General features: G+C 47.3%; 2 protein-coding genes across 10 annotated transcripts in view; both read right to left on the bottom strand.

Annotated features, from left to right (window-relative positions):
- The window catches only part of FAM189A1 (family with sequence similarity 189 member A1), a 51,180-nt gene that overhangs the window by 13,705 nt on the left and 19,420 nt on the right, over positions 1-18,055 (bottom strand). For 7 of the 8 annotated variants that reach the window (XM_036355634.1, XM_036355637.1, XM_036355635.1 and 4 more), the window contains exon 3: positions 1,992-2,102. The exons of the other annotated variant lie outside the window; for it this stretch is intronic. In XM_036355634.1, coding sequence (XP_036211527.1) covers positions 1,992-2,102 — 111 coding nt within the window. The remainder of the gene's footprint in view (positions 1-1,991; positions 2,103-18,055) is intronic. 8 annotated transcript variants of the gene reach the window in all.
- On the bottom strand, positions 5,620-7,468 carry NSMCE3 (NSE3 homolog, SMC5-SMC6 complex component). Of its 2 annotated transcripts, XM_036355644.1 has the most exons (2): positions 6,198-7,468; positions 5,620-6,161 (listed from the first exon to the last, which is right to left on the bottom strand). In XM_036355644.1, the coding sequence occupies exons 1-2, from the start codon at positions 7,242-7,244 to the stop codon at positions 6,063-6,065; spliced, it is 1,146 nt and encodes a 381-aa protein (XP_036211537.1). In that variant the 5' UTR covers positions 7,245-7,468; the 3' UTR covers positions 5,620-6,062. The 2 variants fall into 2 exon arrangements, with proteins under 2 accessions (XP_036211537.1, XP_036211535.1); XM_036355642.1 differs by having other exon boundaries at positions 5,620-7,185.

Here is an 18,055-nt window from a genome sequence, read left to right as displayed (position 1 = left end):
GCTGCGGACTTTCAGCCTCGTTTTCCTGCATCTTTCAAGCCCGACTTTTCCGAACCTGCAGCCTTAGGCGCGTCCTCTCGTCATTTCTGATTCATCAGGACGAAGCTCAATCAGGGTTGCCCTGGCTACTGTGGGCTCTTCTGAGCGCCGTGGCTACATAATTGGCGTTGGCTTGGTCACCGGACGCGTTCATGTTGACACTGGAGTGCTGGCACTACACGCAGCCACAGCCTCAGGGAAGCCCCACAGCCCTCGGAAAGGAGAAGGCCCCCTCACACCACCTTCCTCACGAAAACCAACAACTGCGTGAGCCCAGGCCGCCTCCGCAGGGAGACGCCACACAGCTGTCCTACACTCCGACCGTGGGCACTACCCCCCGTGGACAGGGACAGGCTGGTGGACACAACTTGGATGGATTACACTGGAGGAACAAAGCCGATTCCAAGGGTTACGTACTGTGTGCTCTTCCATTTACAGAATACTTTGGACGTGACAACATTTAAAATATATTTTAAAATACAGCATTGTATTTCCACATAAGGATACAGTAGATGTAAATAACCTCAAGATCATGAAAATAGGAAATTCTTTTAAAGAATGAAAAGGGATCCCACTGTATGGGAGAACATATTTGCCACTGATAAGAGGTTAACTTCCAGGATATATAAAGAACTCAGACAACCTAACAAAAGGAAGACAAACAATCCAATTTAAAAAACGGGCAAAGGCCCTAACTAGACTCTTCTCCAAAGTGACCACACAGACGGCCAGGAGACACACGAAAAAATGCTTGAAGTCCCCGATCCTCAGAGAGATGCAAACTGAAACGACAAGGAGGGATCGCCTCACGCCCGTCAGAGCGGCTGCCGTCAACAAATCAACACACGACAAGGGCTGGCGGGGATGTGGAGGAAAGGGAGCCCGCCCGCACTGCTGGTGGGAATGCCGCCTGGGGCAGCCGCGGTGGAGAACAGTGTGGAGTTTCCTCAAAAAACTAAAAATGGAACTGCCATTTGACCCAGTGATCCCACCTCTAGGAATATATCCTAAAAAACCAGAAACACTAACATGAGAGAATATATGCACCATATGTTCAGAGCAGCGCTCGTTACAATGACCAAAATCTGGAAAGAGCCTGGTGCCCCTCAGTAGATGAGTGGATACAAACGCTGTGGGATGCCCTGGCCGGTGTTGCTCAGTGGGTAGAGCGTCAGCCTGCAGGCTCGATCCCCAGTGGAGAGCGTGCAGGAGGCAGCCAATCAATGATTCTCTCTCATCAGTGATATATATCTCTCTCTCCCTCTCCCTCTCCCTTCCTCTCTGACATAAAAATGTATTTAAAAAAGAAACCAATGCGAATGCCCCCATACCCAGCTGCCAAGGTTATATCAGAAGTTCAACCACACACTTACTCAGTGTGACTGGACATACATCCATTTCTGCCCCAGCCACACGCATGTATCACTGTCCCTGGAACTAAATCATGATATGGAGTCATCACTCTATGCAACCAACAACTTACTGATCCCTCCCACGTGCGTAGCACATGGCCTACCATTTTCCTAGATCTAAAAGCTAATTCTCTTTTTTAATTGAAAAATGAGAACAAAGTGGTTTTGATGCACTCACCATATGTGTGTATATATATATATATATGTATATAGTCACTTAAAATCGATTTACCAAATTGATTTTTAAAAATTCAGGAGAGAAAAATCAATGCAACAAATGCTAAAATATGATCGTTACTAAAGAGATTCATTCCGCAACAGCACGCGCTGCGATCCGTAGGAATATTCTATTAGTAACGGATTTACAAAGCGGTGCATGCGTTCGTCCGGGAGAATTTTGAGAAACGAATCAACTGAAATTCAATTCCTTAGACAACCATGAACTATCAGAAGGACGCAAGGAGGGGACACGATTGCTTTTAAAGTGACGCCCGCCCGTGCAGCCAGGCCTCGTGGGAAGGCGCCGGTTTCAGTGCTCACCAGCTGGCAGGCTCCCAGGGCGCTGACGAGCTGAGCGTTCTGGCAGGAGAGGATGGAGCCGGCCAGGTTCAGCATCACGCACACCGCGGAGAGCAGCATGAAAAAGGTGACCTGCAAGAGACCAGCGCAAAGCCCATTACTCACCGCAGAGGCTCGGAGCAAAGGTGACTTGGCTGCAAAAATGCTTTCAGTCGCTCACATCATTACATGCCTGGCCTGTTTCAAAGGAAACGTCTTGTTTCTCAGAATTGCAAACACAGCTTCCCTTACATCAAGTAGAAACGGTACGCTCTGAAAAGCCACTGTCCGGACCGTGACTTTATTGGAAATATATGCTACAGTACTTAAGAGCCCTGACCGGTGTGGCTCAGTGGATAGAGCGTCGGCCTGCAGACTGAAGGGTCCCAGGTTCGAATCTGGTCAGGGGCATGTACCTTGGTTGTGGGCACATCCCGAGTAGGGGGTGTGCAGGAGGCAGCTGATCGATGTTTCTCTCTCATCAATGTTTCTCTCTATTCCTCTCCCTTCCTCTCTGTAAAAATTCAATAAAATATATTTTAAAAAAATAAAGTATTTGAGGCTAAACTTGAAAATATACAATAGTCTCAAAATAGTTTTCTAGAGCCTTAAAAATAACAACTGATCACTAAAGAAAATCAAATGAAAGAAGTTTATTTCTTAGAAGACCTTTCTTTTATTTATTGTTAGTTTTTTAAATCCTCACCGGAATATTCCTAGGGATCACAATGAGTGCTGTTTCAGAATGAATCTCTTTAGTAATGATTATATTTATTACATTTTATAATTTGTTGCATTGATTTTTCTCTTCTGACTTTTTAAAAATCAATTTGGCAAGTCGATTTTAAGTGATTTTATATATATGGTGAGTGCATCAAAACAACTTTGTTCTCATTTTTCAATTAAAAAAGAGAATTGGCTTTTAGATCTAGGAAAATAGTAGGCCATGTGCTACGTACATGGGAGGGGATCCATACATTGTGAATAGAGTGATGACTCCATATTGGGACTTCCCTCCGGGTACAGTGACATGCACATCTGGCTGGGACGGACGCAGGAGAGAGGATCGGGGAAAAGGAACTCTAACATGTTGGTAGTGTAACCATACACAAGCTCTCACACACGTGCCTAAGGAAGCACTGTGTGTACTGCCTGCAAATAGCTAAGAACTGGAAATAACCTAACCATTAGGGAATGGATAAACTTATTTCCCCCCATGGAAGAACAAATAAAACGGATGAATCAGATCTAATTGGCAAAATCTCAAAACCAATATCGTGTAAAACAGAGTAGCACAAGGCTACAGTCTACCACCAAGCTTTAAGGTGGAAAAGCTCATGGAACACTTGCGCATAATGCTCGTGTGTACGCGCATTAACGTACTGAACCCGGCAACCGCATGAGACCCACAGACTGACACCTCTGGGAAGGGCGAGAAGAAAAGATCTGGTCTGTGCTGCTTTCTGTTCTAAAATTGAAATCACCTAGTAATTCGCTGCTGGTAAATTGTTAACATCTCTATGAGAAAAGTGTGTGGGGTGGGGGGGGTGGGGGGACATGTGCCTCAGATAGAACTGGTAACGGGCCCTGGGTTAGGATCATTCTCACCGTAAGGATGAAATGCAGGATGAGAACACACCATGAGAACACACCGGAGGGGAAGGCACGTGGCCAAGTCGGCAATAAAATGCAAACCAGGAGGAATGTATGAAAATTCCATTCAACGGAAGGAAAGCCCAGGAGCCTATCCCATTCCTCCATGCCCACAGGCCCACCCAGGAGCCTATCCCATTCCTCCATGCCCACAGGCCCCCACCCAGGAGCCTATCCCATTCCTCCATGCCCACAGGCCCACCCAGGAGCCTATCCCATTCCTCCATGCCCACAGGACCACCCAGGAGCCTATCCCATTCCTCCATGCCCACAGGCCCCCACCCAGGAGCCTATCCCATTCCTCCATGCCCACAGGCCCACCCAGGAGCCTATCCCATTCCTCCATGCCCACAGGCCCCCCCCCAGGAGCCTATCCCCTTCCTCCATGCCCACAGGCCCCCCCAGGAGCCTATCCCCTTCCTCCATGCCCACAGGCCCCCCCAGGAGCCTATCCCCTTCCTCCATGCTCACAGGCCCACCAGACTCGTGTAGCTATTTCCAGGTGAGTGTTGATCCAGTTCCCTTTTTAAAACTATTTACCTCATTTCATGATTAATTTGCAGTTTCTTCCCCCAAAACAATTCTTATTCACCCCTGAAAGCTACTGGCTGAGCCTCTCTGAGCAGCATTTTGCGGAAGCTGTGGCGGGAGAGTGGGGACCACGAGCTTTTCTTCAGGTTCATTTAATCCATAAAAGAAACTATGGCCCTGGCCAGTGTGGCTCAGTGCACAGAGCGTCAGCCTGTGGACTGAAGGGTCCCGGGTTCGATGCCCGTGAAGGGCATGTACTTAGGTTGCGGGCTCAAGCCCTGGCCCTGGTCGGGATGTGTGTGAACCAATCCACGTCTCTCTCACATCAATGTTTCTGTTTCTCACCCTTTCACTCTCTCTAAAAATCAATGGAAAAATATCCTCAGGTGAGGATTAGGGGGAAAAAACCCCTATAGTTATAGTTACTATTTTCCCCCTTTTGCAGATAAATTGAGACGCAGAAAGACCTACTCCAATCACCAGGCTGACATACCATGAGCCATAATTCAAAGTCAGTTTGGCAGCTTCAAAACCTATACCCTTCTCACTATCCTACAATGACCTCATAGCCAGGGGAAATCTTAACATCTAATTTCCCTGCTTTTACTATTTTATATGGGCTATACTCACCGTATACCATGAATTATATTTTTTCATAAAACCATAGTAAGACTAGAATATTGCCATAACTTTTGAACCAGTGACTCAAATTCTAGGAATGATTTCGAGCAAGATAATGAAAGGAAACCTTAGAAATAATGTTTTAGCTGCTCCAGACCACAGGAAATAAAAAACATATTTTTTAAAAATGTAAGGAACAAAGTACTAACTAAAGCCCCAGGCGTGGTGCCAAGAGCTGTACATCCGCTTCCACATCTAACGGTCACATAACCACACTCTCGGAGTCAGCAGCCCAGATGACAGGTGAGGAGAGGTCTGTAAGCAAGTTAGGGACCTGCCTACATGCATGTGGTCAGGGGGAGCCTGACTCTGAAGCCAGGGTGTGTGTCTGCTTCCCAAGTAGGTGCAGTTAACCACTAAAGGGCTTATTAACACTTCTGCGACCTGTCACAGTAAGAGAAACGTATTTCACGTCATGATGCAATCTGCACACACACACCTGGAAGTAAAGCAACTTCTACAAAACACTACGTACTGTAACGTGCAGCAAAAACTGTTTAAAAAATGTTGGTTCTGAGTCACGGAATTTCTCAGGACTCACGACTTAAAAAATGCACAATGCTTAACTGCTTCAAAGATATAGTATTTATTATAATGAGGGTAGGGAAAAAAGCTAAATGGTTAGTCACAGAGCTAAATAATAATCATGAATGTAAAAAAGTTACGTCGAGGAAATACAATTTTCTTATACATAGAAAACATAAAATAGCTGTGCTGAGGCAAAAAAAAAAAAAAAAAGAGGATATACGCAATTATATTTTTATTTATAAAGGCTTTTATTTTTCCTTACAAACTGGGGCAGTTAGGAGGCCATATAACAGCCACTTACACTGACTTGGCACCAAAGCAAATTACTGATGTGTTCTTTGTTCCAAATTACAGTACAAAGTTTTCCAATTAGTATTATAAAGCTAGCCAAGTTTATACACATACACACACACACACACACACACACACACACACACAAAATACAGATACTAAAACAAAATAAATTCTCTACTCATATTTTTATAAATGAAAACTTGGAACCAAATACTTTAAAATAGTAAAAGAACAAAAGTTTGCAAACACATCCTAAAGCTACACACATTTCAGCTTTACAGAAATATGCCCCCTGCCCCCACTGACACCCCTCTCAGGCCTGCGCCTTCGAACCTCGCCCCCAGGAGTCCCCCGGAACCTATGGCTTCAAGAGGAGGGGGCTGGGGCGCTGGTCTGAGATGGGGCGCTGGTCGGAGGTCGGGTGCTGGTCTGAGATGGGGCGCTGGTCGGAGGTCGGGTGCTGGTCTGAGATCGGGCGCTGGCCTGGGATGGGGCGCTGGCCTGAGGTCGGGCCCTGTCCTCCTCCTCCGCCAGGGCCTCGCAGTACTGGGCCGGCCAGTCCTTGGGGTCCTGGTTATGGACTTTGGCCACAAACTTCAGCACTTTCATCTTGCTGGTTTCCAGGTGGGTTCGCGGGCCCCACTGCAACTCATAGTCCACGGGGTCCGTGTGCGGGATCCGCCGGTACTCCAGGTACCGCTGCCGCACGAAGTCCTCGGTGAGGAGCTTCTTGGGGTCGCCGAAGATCAGGTGCTTCTTGGTGGGGTACACCCCCAGGCGGCGCAGGAAGTCCCAGACCTCCGTCTCCTTGACGGCGTTGCCCTTCATGAAGATGAGCCCCAGGACGATCATCAGCAGGCCGGTGGTGGGCGTGCCCTGGTCGCCCCGCAGCTCGGCGTCCTCCTCCACGGGCTCCAGGCTGTTGATGAGGATGTAGGTGTTGCTCTTGGGCTCCAGCTCCACCAGCCGGTACCCGAACACGTACTGCAGGCGCTCGGCGGCGCGGTGCAGGAGGTCGGGGAACATGTCCCTGTAGTCGCCCAGGACGTGCTTCACGATGTCGGCCCGCTTGATGGGGATCTTCCTCTGGTCCTTAATCAGCAGGAACTGCACCAGCTCGGCCACCTTCAGCTCCAGCTGCTTCTGGGACCTGGGCCCCACGACCAGGGGCGCGTCGGCCCGGCGGCCGCCCTGCGACGAGGAGCGGCGGGGGTCCTGCGAGCCGCCCGCCCCGCGGGAGGTGCTCGGGGCCTCCTCGGCGGCAGCACTTCTCGCGGCCCGGCCGTCCCCACCGCGACCCCCGTCCCTGTCGGCCTGGGAGCTGGGGCGGCCCCGGCTCCGCGGCTTCGGCAGCATGTCCCCGGCGGCGGGAGCCCGGCCCCGGCAGGCGGGAACTTCAGCGTCGCTGCACGAGGCGCGGCGACCGGAGAGCGGCGCGCGCAGTGGGAATTGTGGGTAAGTCGGCGCGCCGGGCATCTGGGCGGGGCCAGGGGGCGTGCGTATTGCGTCACAGACACTGCGCGGTGCGTCGGTGGAGGCTGCGCGCATTGCGTCAGGAAGGCGACGCAGTGCGTCAGTCCGCAGCCGCGCAGGCGCGCAGGCCTCTGCACCGGTGACTGGTGAAGCTGGCGGAAAGGGTCGCCCTTCCAAACCCTGCAAGCGGAGCCCAGGAGCCGAACGCTCAGCACGTGGCGGCCAAGTTCCTGCCCGGACAGTGACACGGAAAGTCAATGTCAAGCCCGTGGTTGAGCCTTGGCCCCTGAAGCAAGAGGTCGCGGGTTCGATTCCCGATCAGGCACATGCCCGGGTTGCGGGCTCGATCCCTGGTGAGGGTGTGCAGGAGACAGCCGATCGATGTTCTCGCTCATCGATATTTCCCTCTCTCTCTAAAAAGAAAATGCAATAGCCCTGACCAGTGTGGGTCAGTAGTTAGCGCACCCGCCGGCGCACCTGAGGGTCGCAGGTTTGATTCCCCGCCAAAGGGCAAATACCTGGGGTTGCAGGTTTGCTCCCTGCTCCCAATGGGGTCCGTGCGGGAGGCAGCCAATCCATGTCGCTCTCTCACATCTCTCTCTCTCTTTTTTTCTCTCTCCTCCTCCCCCTTCCCCCATCTCTAAAAAGCATTGCGAAGCTGGACGGAAATGCACCAAGGCCCCAGAGGACGCCCGTTGCTTTGCCTTCGCCACCCCCTCCCCTTGCTCAGTTTACCCTCCTAACCATTTCCCACCAGTTGCCTTCTCCAAAGCCACTGAGAGTCTATTAAAAAGGAAGCTGTGGTAAAGGCAGGCTTGCCTCACTAGAGGACTTGCCCCATCCTTTCACTGTTTCAGTATTTATATTTTTGCATCAAACTCCATCAGTTAGACAACTAGGACCAAACCACCCCATAAAGCACGTTTCGTTTCAGTGACGTGCTTTTGCTTGGTCATGCAAGTTTATCTTTTGGAAAGCACCTGGTCACGTAAACAGCCACAATTTTAGCAGAAATGAGTAAGAAGGGTGCTACAAACAAACGCACTCTCAAGAGATTACCATTTAATTTTGGGCATCACTGATCAAGAATTGCAATAATGTGAATCTCTTAAATTTCTTAATTGTTACTATATCAGCCTTAAGGTTTGACGAGAAAGAAAACAGAACCCAGGGGTATCATCTCTCACAGTCTATGGTGTGTGCACTTTATATATTTTAATTGTGCAGCTCTAATAGCCACCATGAGTCATTTCATTAACTCGTCTATCTGTAATCTTCTGCCATTACTTCTGTGGATCTTAGCAAATGTGCTCCTTTTCTATTTATTGACTCGCAAAGAAGAAACTGCCTCCTGCACGCTCCCTACTGGAGATCAAGCCCACAACCCGGGCCTGTGCCCTGACCGGGAATAGAACCCTGACCTCCTGGTTCATAGGTCCACGCTCAACCACAGAGCCACACCGGCTGGGCGAATTTACCTGTTTTTTTAAAGCTACCCAGGAAATGGGTAAACTCTTTAAAGAACCAAATCAACTCAGTTCCTCCTTAGTGCAAATATAGTCAAAGGAAAGCAATTCAAAACACATTATTTGAAGAATAGCATCAAAACACAATCTTATTACAAATCTCATTGTTAGTAGCATGAAATTTTTGTTTGTAATTCAGTATGAAAATGCAATCTGATAATGGCACTGGAACTGCAATATTAAACGCAAAATGATATTCTATGTTCCGATGCAAGTTTGCCAGCTAAAATCGGGTAAACTCTGAGTAATAACTTCCTGTGCCACACAAGATCTAACAAAATACCCTCAAGCATCAATCCTACTGGCAGAAGCCTGCTAAGAAAAGCGAATATATCATTGAGGCATTCACTTTGTTTTTACAATGAGAAAATTCATCTGCTTCTATGTCCTTGCAGATTAAAGTTAGGTCTCAAGTCCAAAGAAACCTGCAGCTGAGAATTCTGCGAAAAACTCCCCCAGAAAGATCAGTTGTACCCCGAGTTAAAAAAAATACTCAGCAACCAAGAGACAACAGAGAAATGGGAAATAAGATGAAAGCCACTGCCAACAACTGAACTGGTATTTCAGCGGGGTTTTTTCCTTTGTGTGTGTGTGTGTTTTTCTTGCTAAGGTGTTCGCTTAAATTACCAAGCAGCACCACAGGTTAAGCTACCCGCTGTGACTGTGTGAAAATCATCAGTGTCCATCAGTGGCATCTTTACCCAGATAGCAGATTGTCTACTCAGACGGGTGAGAAAAGATAACAGATTTTTGTGTTTGGTTTTGGTTAATCCTCACTGGAGGCATTTTTTTCCATTGATTTTTTTTAAGAGAGTAAAAGGGAGGGGCAGAGAGGAGAGAGAAAAACATAGATGTGAGAGAGCCACATCACTTGGTTGCCTCCCACACGCCCCCTTCTGGGGATGGAGCCTGCAACCCAGTCATGTGCCCTGACTGGGAATCAAACCTTGACCTCCTGGTTCATAGGTTGATGCTCAACCACTGGGCAACACTGGCTAGGGGAAGTTATTTTCTTTTAAAAGTGAACTTCAATGTTTATTTTCTTGCTTCAGGAGATGAATGAAAAATATATTTTCAATCAATTTTAACATCAGAGGTACACCATGCCATAGCAGTTATCCACATGCAAATTTTCAGGAAATTCAGCGTGATTTGAATATGACATTTGTGGTTTTTTTGTTCAGCATGTGAAGTAATAAAGACAAAGTGGTTTAAAAAAGAAAATCATTTTCAAACACTTTATGTTAATGACCTTAATACTTTTATTACTAGGCCCAATAGAAAAAAAATTAAAAATTATTTGAGGCAAACACTACACCAGCTAAGATTTCCAATGCATCGAACAAAGAAATGCCTACTACCCATTCCTCTTTAGATGTCTCTCAGCAATTAATTGCTTTATTTCATCTCCTTGATTGCAAATGCCTGCCAAGGCGCTCTCATCTTTCCTGTCCACTGAATTCTCCTCTGCGTCCCTGGTATTTCTTGCAGAACCAGAGAAAGGCGTTAACGTTTCTGACAGTGACCTGGTGCAAAAGCAAGGGCTTCTGGGGAAGAAAAGCAATGATGAATCTATGCAGCCACCATGTGTGAACTGAATCGCTTTGCTGCCTGTTCCAGAGGAGCAAAGTGCAATGTGTGAAGCAGGGAGCAAAGGCTGGGAGGTGGGGGGGGGTGGGGTGCGCATACTATTTTGGTGGGTAGATAGGAAAAGCAACCTGATATTTCAATGGTTACAATAAAATCCCTTGGGTCTACTCCTTAAGTAACAAAGATCCATCCTAGTGACATCACAGATAAAGGGCTACCTAATAATGACACGTGTCTGGCCAGTGTGGCTCAGTGGTTGAGTGTCGACCCATGAACCAGGAGATCACTGGTTCGATTCCCAGTCAGGGCACATGCCCAGGTTGCGGGCTCGATCCCCATTAGGGGGCGTGCAGGAGGCAGCCAATCAGTGATTCTCTCTCATTGATGTTTCCATCCCTCTCTCTGGGAATCGAACCGTGACCACCTGCTTCATGGGTCAATGCTCAACCACTGAGCCACACTGACCAGCAGGAGCTGACTTTACTAGAGGATTCCTGCTCCCCGAAGCTGGCAACATCATCCCCTAATCTGGTTGGAAAAACCAGGGCCTCCTTCTTTCTTGAGAAGCATGAGTTGGTTTTTAACTCCCACACCCCCGATTTTCTGAATCCTACAAGTCAGAGAGAGGCGGTGTGGGAAAAGGCAAATCTTAGCTAACGCTCTGCCTCCTAGGAGCCAAGCAGCCATTAAAAACGTGCTGATGAAATGTCCTGGCCTGGTGAATTGTTCACCATCATCCGAGTGGCTCCCCTGCTCATACAGGGTTTCTCTGCCTCTCCCATTCACCTCTAAGCAAATGACCGGATTCACGGTGGTTATTCTCCTGGACATTGAAAGACAGTACTTTGGGAAATTTCACACAGAAATTAATGTGGATGCGCCTGTTATGCTTATGCTGAACCCTTGGGCCCAAGCGTGATTTTACTTGCAATTTACAGAAATCCAGTCCCACTCGCTGCCATTTAATATTAAAATCCGCACACATTGTTACTTGATTAATATTATGCCAGGATGACATTTCTACGTTTTTAAAATGTTCTTATTGCTTTTAGAGAGAGGGGAAGGGAAAAGGGATAGAGAGACAGAGAGAGAGAAACATGGATTGGCTGCCTCCTGCATGCCCCCTACTGGGGATCGAGCCTGAAACTCGGGCATGTGCCCTGACCGGGAATCGAACCTGTGACCTCCTGGTTCACCAGGCGCAGCAAACTCATGTGCCTCCTAAGAAGTGCAGTGGTTTGAAGGACGGAGACAGCCAAATTGCAGAACAGATGGCTACTATGGAGCAGAACCGAGGGAGGAGGCATAAATAGAGCGTATGATAAAAACATAATGAGGACAGAAGGAGAGGGGAGTGCAGCACAACAACAAACTCCTAGAGCAGAATCAGGCTTTTTTATTTTTTTCGTTTAAAATGTTCACAGAGCATGGTCCCTGCTGAAAACCAAATACTGTTTTCGGAGGCTCCGCGGAAAGCTGTGTCACACAAGACAGGACCGAAAGTTCATGAAATAAAACCCACAAGGGAAGAAGCAACATACGAAGGGCAGAAGCAGGGGGCTGGGAACGTAAATGCTACAAGCTGGGGGAGGAAACAAAACATAGGACAGAGAACAAGCAAAGAAACCACATCAGAGGAAAAGCCACTCAGCCCCGGCCTGGTGGATCATTGGTTAGAGCATCGTCCCGATAAGCCAAGGGTGCAGGTTCGATCCCCGGTTAGAGGCGATGCTGAACCACTGAGCCACACTGGCTGGGCTACTGAGCATTTAAATCTGACAAGGACATTCTCAAAACGAGGATGCAATAAAAAATCCTGAGCCACAGACAAACCAAGTTGAGATGCAGCTGATGCAGCTGAGAAAGGTGAGTTGAGTCAATGGGGGTAACTCACCATATTAACAGAATAAAGGACATCTCTCCCATAACCACCTCAAAACAGAAAGAAAGGTCCTAAGAGAAAATTCACTACCGATCCATGTTTTAGAAAACCCTAACAAGCCAGGCCGGTGTGGCTCAGTGGTTGAGTGTCAACCCATGAACCAGGGGGTCATGGTTCAATTCCTGGTCAGGGCACATGGCCAGGTTGCAGGCTTAATCCCCAGGTGCGGGGCATGCAGGAGGCAGTGGATTATGATTCTCTCTCATCATTGACGTTTCTATCTCGCTCTTCCCCTCCCTTCCTCTCTAAAATCAATAAAAACCTATTCTAAAAAAAATTAAAAATCTAGATGGCCAGGGGCCATCTTCAGCTCATGCACCGACTCGAGGTCCGCAGCGGGCAGGCGCACACCGTGAGGAGTGATGCCAGTCTCTCCTAACTGTGCCATTTGGAACTCAATGTTGTGTAACTGACTTGGAGAATAACTGATATGTAAGCAAATAAACATAAACATAGGGAACACTCCAAGGCAGAATGTCCCAGAACTGACAAAGCTCACAAGTGGCTCCAAGACTCCAAACCTTTCTTTCTGGTGGGAAACACCCTATTTGCACCAACCGCCTGGTCCCATTTTCTGCGACAGGCGCTGAAATGGCTGGCAGGGGAAAATGAGGTGGACTTATTTCTGGCAAGCAGGAGAGGGCTATAAATATGCCCATTCCGAGCAATGGTGAGAGCTCTTCATTAATTTCTCATTCATTTGAAAATCTAATAAAAGGAGTCTGGCTATTTAATGGACTTAAGTTTTATCAACTTCCAGGAGAATTCTTATTTGCCTTCAGTGCGACTGAACTGCATATGTCTGTTTTCCTAATCATCACTTGTGGATTAGTTTTTATTACTTTTACAGAGAGTGGAAGGGAGGGGGAGAGTGAGAGAGAAACATCAATGTGAGTGAGACACATCGATTGGTTGCCTCCCACAAGCGCCCCAACAGGGGCTGGGAATTGAACCTGCAACCGAGGTAGGTGCCCTTGATTGGGAATTGAACCGAAGACCCTCAGTCCGTGTGCTGATGCTCTAACCCAGCCGTGGGCAAACTACGGCCCGTGGGCCGGATCCGGCCCGTTTGAAATGAACAAAACTAAAAAAAAAAAAGACCGTACCCTTTTATGTAATGATGTTTACTTTGAATTTATATTAGTTCACACAAACACTCCATCCATGCTTTTGTTCCGGCCCTCCGGTCCAGTTTAAGAACCCATTGTGGCCCTCGAGTCAAAAAGTTTGCCCACCCCTGCTCTAACCACTTAACACCACTGGCCAGACAAGAAAGATGATCTTTTCAAAAAAGAATGGTGCTGTTCGCCCTGACTGGTTTGGCTCAGGAGATAGAGCGTCAGGCTGCGGTCTGAAGGGTCCCAGGTTTGATTCCGGTCAAGGACACATGCCTGGGTTTCAGGCTCCATCCCCAGTAGGGGGCGTGCAGGAGACAGCCGATCCATGGTTCTCTCTCATCATTGATGTTTCTATGTCTCTCTCCCTCTCCATTCCTCTCTGAAATCAATAAAAATATATGCATTTTTAAAATGGTGCTGGAGCCAAACCGGTTTGGCTCAGTGGATAGAGCGTCTGCCTGTGGACTGAAAGGTCCCAGATTCGATTCCAGTCAAGGGCACGTACCTCGGTTGCGGGCACATCCCCAGTAGGAGGTGTGCAGGAGGCGTCTGGTCGATGTTTCTCTCTCATCGATGTTTCTAACTCTCTATCCCTCTCCCTTCCTCTCTGTAAAAAATCAATAAAATATATTTAAAAAATAAATAAATAAAAATAAAATAGTGCTGGAAAAATTCAAGATATCACCCTCAAGGTACATGTCACATCATATGCAAAAACTAACGCAAAATGGCTCACAGACTTCCATGTAATATAGAAAAAAACAACAACTCTCATGCAGTGAGGGCAGGACACTGGAGTCAGGGCGACCAGGAAACCCTTCAGGACCGGGCACCGGAGTCTCAGGGAGGGAGGACAGGACTGGGGCATGCTGGGTTCCCAAATGTGGGCACGACAGTGCAAGCCCGTTCACCTGAATCTTAAAGGAGAACCACGGTCCTGTGTGGCTGGCAGGTTTAAGAAACCAAGAGAGTTACATTTACAGAGAAGAGGTAACTTCTTCTTAAGGAAAAAGCTAAATATAACACATTCGGAATGTCATGTGACGTCTTGGTTTTAATTAACTCTCGGAATTCAGCACATTTCTAAAATAAACCAAAAACTAAAAAAACCCAGACTTTTCCTCTGATCACACTAAGCCCATTTTTTATACTTGTCTCATATTCTTCTTCCACAAGAGCAAGTTATATCAAGGGTTCTAGGACCTACAGAAAAAAATTTGCCAATCTTTTTATATTTTTAAGTTCATTTGCCAAGAACCCAACTGTTTAAATCAGTCACTAACTGGGACATTGCATTTCAAATGTGCCTCCATTCAAACCATCTAGGACACTCTCGCCTTTCTTTTATACAAAAATCCAGGGTGACTACCTGGTCGGGTGGAATGAAAGTGTGAACGCTTCCATTTAAATGCTGATCATATTACTTTTTAAATAGATTTTTGTTGATTTCAGAGAGGAAGGGAGGGGGAGAGAGAAACATCAATGAGAGAGAATCACGGATCGGCTGCCTCCTGCACGCCCCCTACTGGGGACTGAGCCTGCAACCTGGGCATGTGCCCTGACTGGGAATCAAGCAGTGACCTCCTGGTTCATAGGTCTATGCTCAACCACTGAGCCACACCAGCTGGGCCATATGTTGTTTTTAGTTTACTTATACAATATCAAAGTCAAGAGAATAGGGCCTTTGCAAGGGCTCAGGCTGCATGGACTCTCCCCATCCTTTGCTAGGGAGCCGGGGGGGAGTGGAACAAGCCTGGCAGGTGGCATCGTCTCTCACAGGGAATGGCAAACTAGCTGAAGGTCATCAGGGAGGAGTGAAGGGACACACACTACAGACTGCGTCACGTATGAGCAGACAGAGCGTGACAGGGAGTGTGGGCAAACACACCACCCCCCAGCAGGCAGGGAAACAAGCAGAACCACAAGGACCCCGGAAACAGAGCTGACAGCAGGGAAGAAAGCTGGCGCCCCCCTAGCACCTCATGGACCAAGGCCCTAACACCAACAGGCCTCCCGTCCAGCAGCCCTGGAGGCGATCATCGGAGAGATGCTGATGACAGGAGACCAGAGACAGGAGCGAGGAAACCAATTACAAAGTGAGAATTAAACCCTCGCCGTGGCACCGCCAATACATGGTTTGGAAACGGCCAGGAACAGAGTAGACAGGAGTGAAAATTCACCCTACAGGGGAAAGCGTGCGATCGCTGCGGGAGTTCTACGGAGGAAGAAAGAGAGATAAATTGCAATCAAGGCGGGGAAGGGAGGGGCGGATGGTGGGTTTCTCCTTAACTCCGGGAACCACTGTGTCTTAGCATGAAAGAGCAGCAAGCTGGAGTTTAGAAAGAAGTTCACTTTCCCTTCGGAGCTGTTCTGTGAATTTCAAATACAAACAGTTGTTAAAACGTACATTGTGTAGCTCGTGTCTTTTATCATTGCCTGCAGTGAGAGATTTCATCATGTGGAAAACCTCTCATTTATTTTTTTAATATGTTTTATTGACTTTTAGAGAGAGAGGAAGGGAGAGAGAGAGAGAGAGAGATAGACACATGAATGATGAGAGAGAATCATGGATCGGCTGCCTCCTGCACGCCCCCTACTGGGGATGGAGGTCACAACCCAGGCATGTGCACTGGGAATTGAACCTTGACCTCCTGGTTCCCAGGTTGACACCCAAACACGAAGCTACGCTGGCCAGGGCGGGTTGTTCTCTATGGGCTGGTTTTAGCGCCCGAGCTGCAACAGGACATTCTTTCTCCATGGACGCCCACCTTCCCGTAGCCCCTGCCTCTACAACACTGACACCAAAGAGAAGCCCCTTTGCTAGAAATCACATGTGAAATTAAAACCTAAACTCGAAGTGCATGCCACCATAAATACCTATCCTATTTTTTTTAACTCTGAAAAGTAAGAACACCTCGTTTCTGCATCTGCCCCGCATACTCCTCGGCTGTTCTGGAGCCGGCACCGCTGTGCCAGCGAGCGCGTCCCTGCTGCCCGTGATACGGAGACGCTGGAACCTAGTAACGCAGCCGCCGTGTTCCTCCACGGCAGAGGAGTGGAAATATGAGATTGTGTGGGGTTTTTCCACACCAACAATTAGCATATAAAAGGCACGCTCAGCATTCCGGAAATTGGAATGGTTTTACAGACTCTGTGCCAGGAACACGGGAGAAAAAGAACAAAAGCATCTATTTATTACACTGTCTTCGAATTCTATCCACTCGCTTTTCTAGGTTTTCTCATTAGGGACTGGTGGGGGGAGAGGGAGGAAGCCCGAGCCAGACCACTGCTCAAAGCCCCAACTGGTTATTCAGAACAAGAGACTCAGCCAGCCCTACCCTCTTCTGCGGCAGCACAGGGATGTTTAGATCGAATGAACTAGAGGATCACTGACTGAGTCCGGCCCGTGTGGCTCAGTGGTTGAATGCAGACCTATGAACCAGGAGGTCACGGTTCAATTCTCCGTCCGGGCACATGCTCGGGTTGTGGGCTCCATCCCTAATAAGGGGCGTACAGGAGGCAACTGATTAATAATTCTCTCTCATCACTGATGTTTCTATCTCTCCCTTCCTCTCTGAAATCAATAAAAATATATATTGGAAATTGTTTAAAAAATAAAATCCCTTCCTTACATTGTTACATTTCTTTTTTTATTTCTCTATTCAATCTTAATCCATAATAACAGAGGTTAATGTACTTATAACTCTTCTCAAAGAATTTTTTTTGACTGACTTGTTTCTTGAATTTTAATTCATTACTTTCCTTTTAATATTACTTAAATTATTTTTTGTGAATCAATTACAAATTTAATTCTTGTTTCTCAAGTTTGAAAACTAAACTCTGAAAAACAAACAAAAAAAGCCCTAGAAAGACACCCTCCCTTCCCAAAAATGTTTGCAATACTTATTACTGTTTGATAAGAGATAAGGGAACTCATCAGTATTTCATTTATTCAACCAAGATGAAGTCTTTGGGATGATCCGCCTGCTGATCTAGACACCGAGTATGTGTAAGATGACATTTACACTCCGAGAAAGAAACAAAAGTAGAACATGACCAATAGCAGCTAACAGTAATCTCTTCTTTGCTTATAATGTGCCAGGTACTGTCCTAAGTTTCTCACATGGACTTTAATCCTCAAGTGACCTCATACTGAAAGAGGAAAGGCACTCCTATCATTATTCCCATTTTATAGGTGAACAACCCCAGGAATGAAGACGCTAACAGCTAGCAAGTGGTAGGCGTAGAATGCAAATCAGGACTCATAGCCATGAGCACACTGTGTACAACCTTAGTGTTTTTAATGGAAGTTTCGTTATGCTGTTAATAGTTGCCAAAGCAGATCAAATACTGTGATTAGTTACATGACCCTATTCGTGCTTATAAAGTTGCATTTAGAAAATTTGTTGTTGTTGTTAATCCTCACTGGGGATATTTTTCTCATTGATTTTTAGAGAGAGTGGAAGGGAGGGGGGTAGAGAGGTAGAGAGAGAGGAACATCGATGTGAGAGACACATTGATTGGTTGCCTCCCACATGTGCCTTGACCAGGGATCGAACCTGCAACGCAGGTAGGTGCCTTTGACTGGAATTGAACTTGGGACCCTTCAGTCTGTGGGCCCATGCTCTATCCACTAAGCCAAACCTGCTATGGTGCATTTAAATTTTTAAAATTGATTTGAGAGAGATAGAGAAAGGCGGGAGGGATGGA

This window comes from Myotis myotis, unplaced genomic scaffold (assembly GCF_014108235.1).
Source record: "Myotis myotis isolate mMyoMyo1 unplaced genomic scaffold, mMyoMyo1.p scaffold_m19_p_23, whole genome shotgun sequence".
NCBI lineage: Eukaryota > Metazoa > Chordata > Mammalia > Chiroptera > Vespertilionidae > Myotis > Myotis myotis.
The sequence above is the reverse complement of the archived record's forward strand: the minus strand, read 5'-3'. Positions and strand labels throughout refer to the sequence as shown.

What these genes read in the sequence shown, in the direction of transcription:
- NSMCE3 (XM_036355644.1), bottom strand. Translation starts at nt 7,244, where the DNA reads ATGCGCGCAGCCTCCACCGACGCACCGCGCAGTGTCTGTGACGCAATA. An exon ending in AGGACAGGGCCCGACCTCAG is followed by an intron (nt 6,162 to 6,197) that starts GCCAGCGCCCCA and finishes GCCCGATCTCAG; the next exon opens with ACCAGCACCCGACCTCCGAC.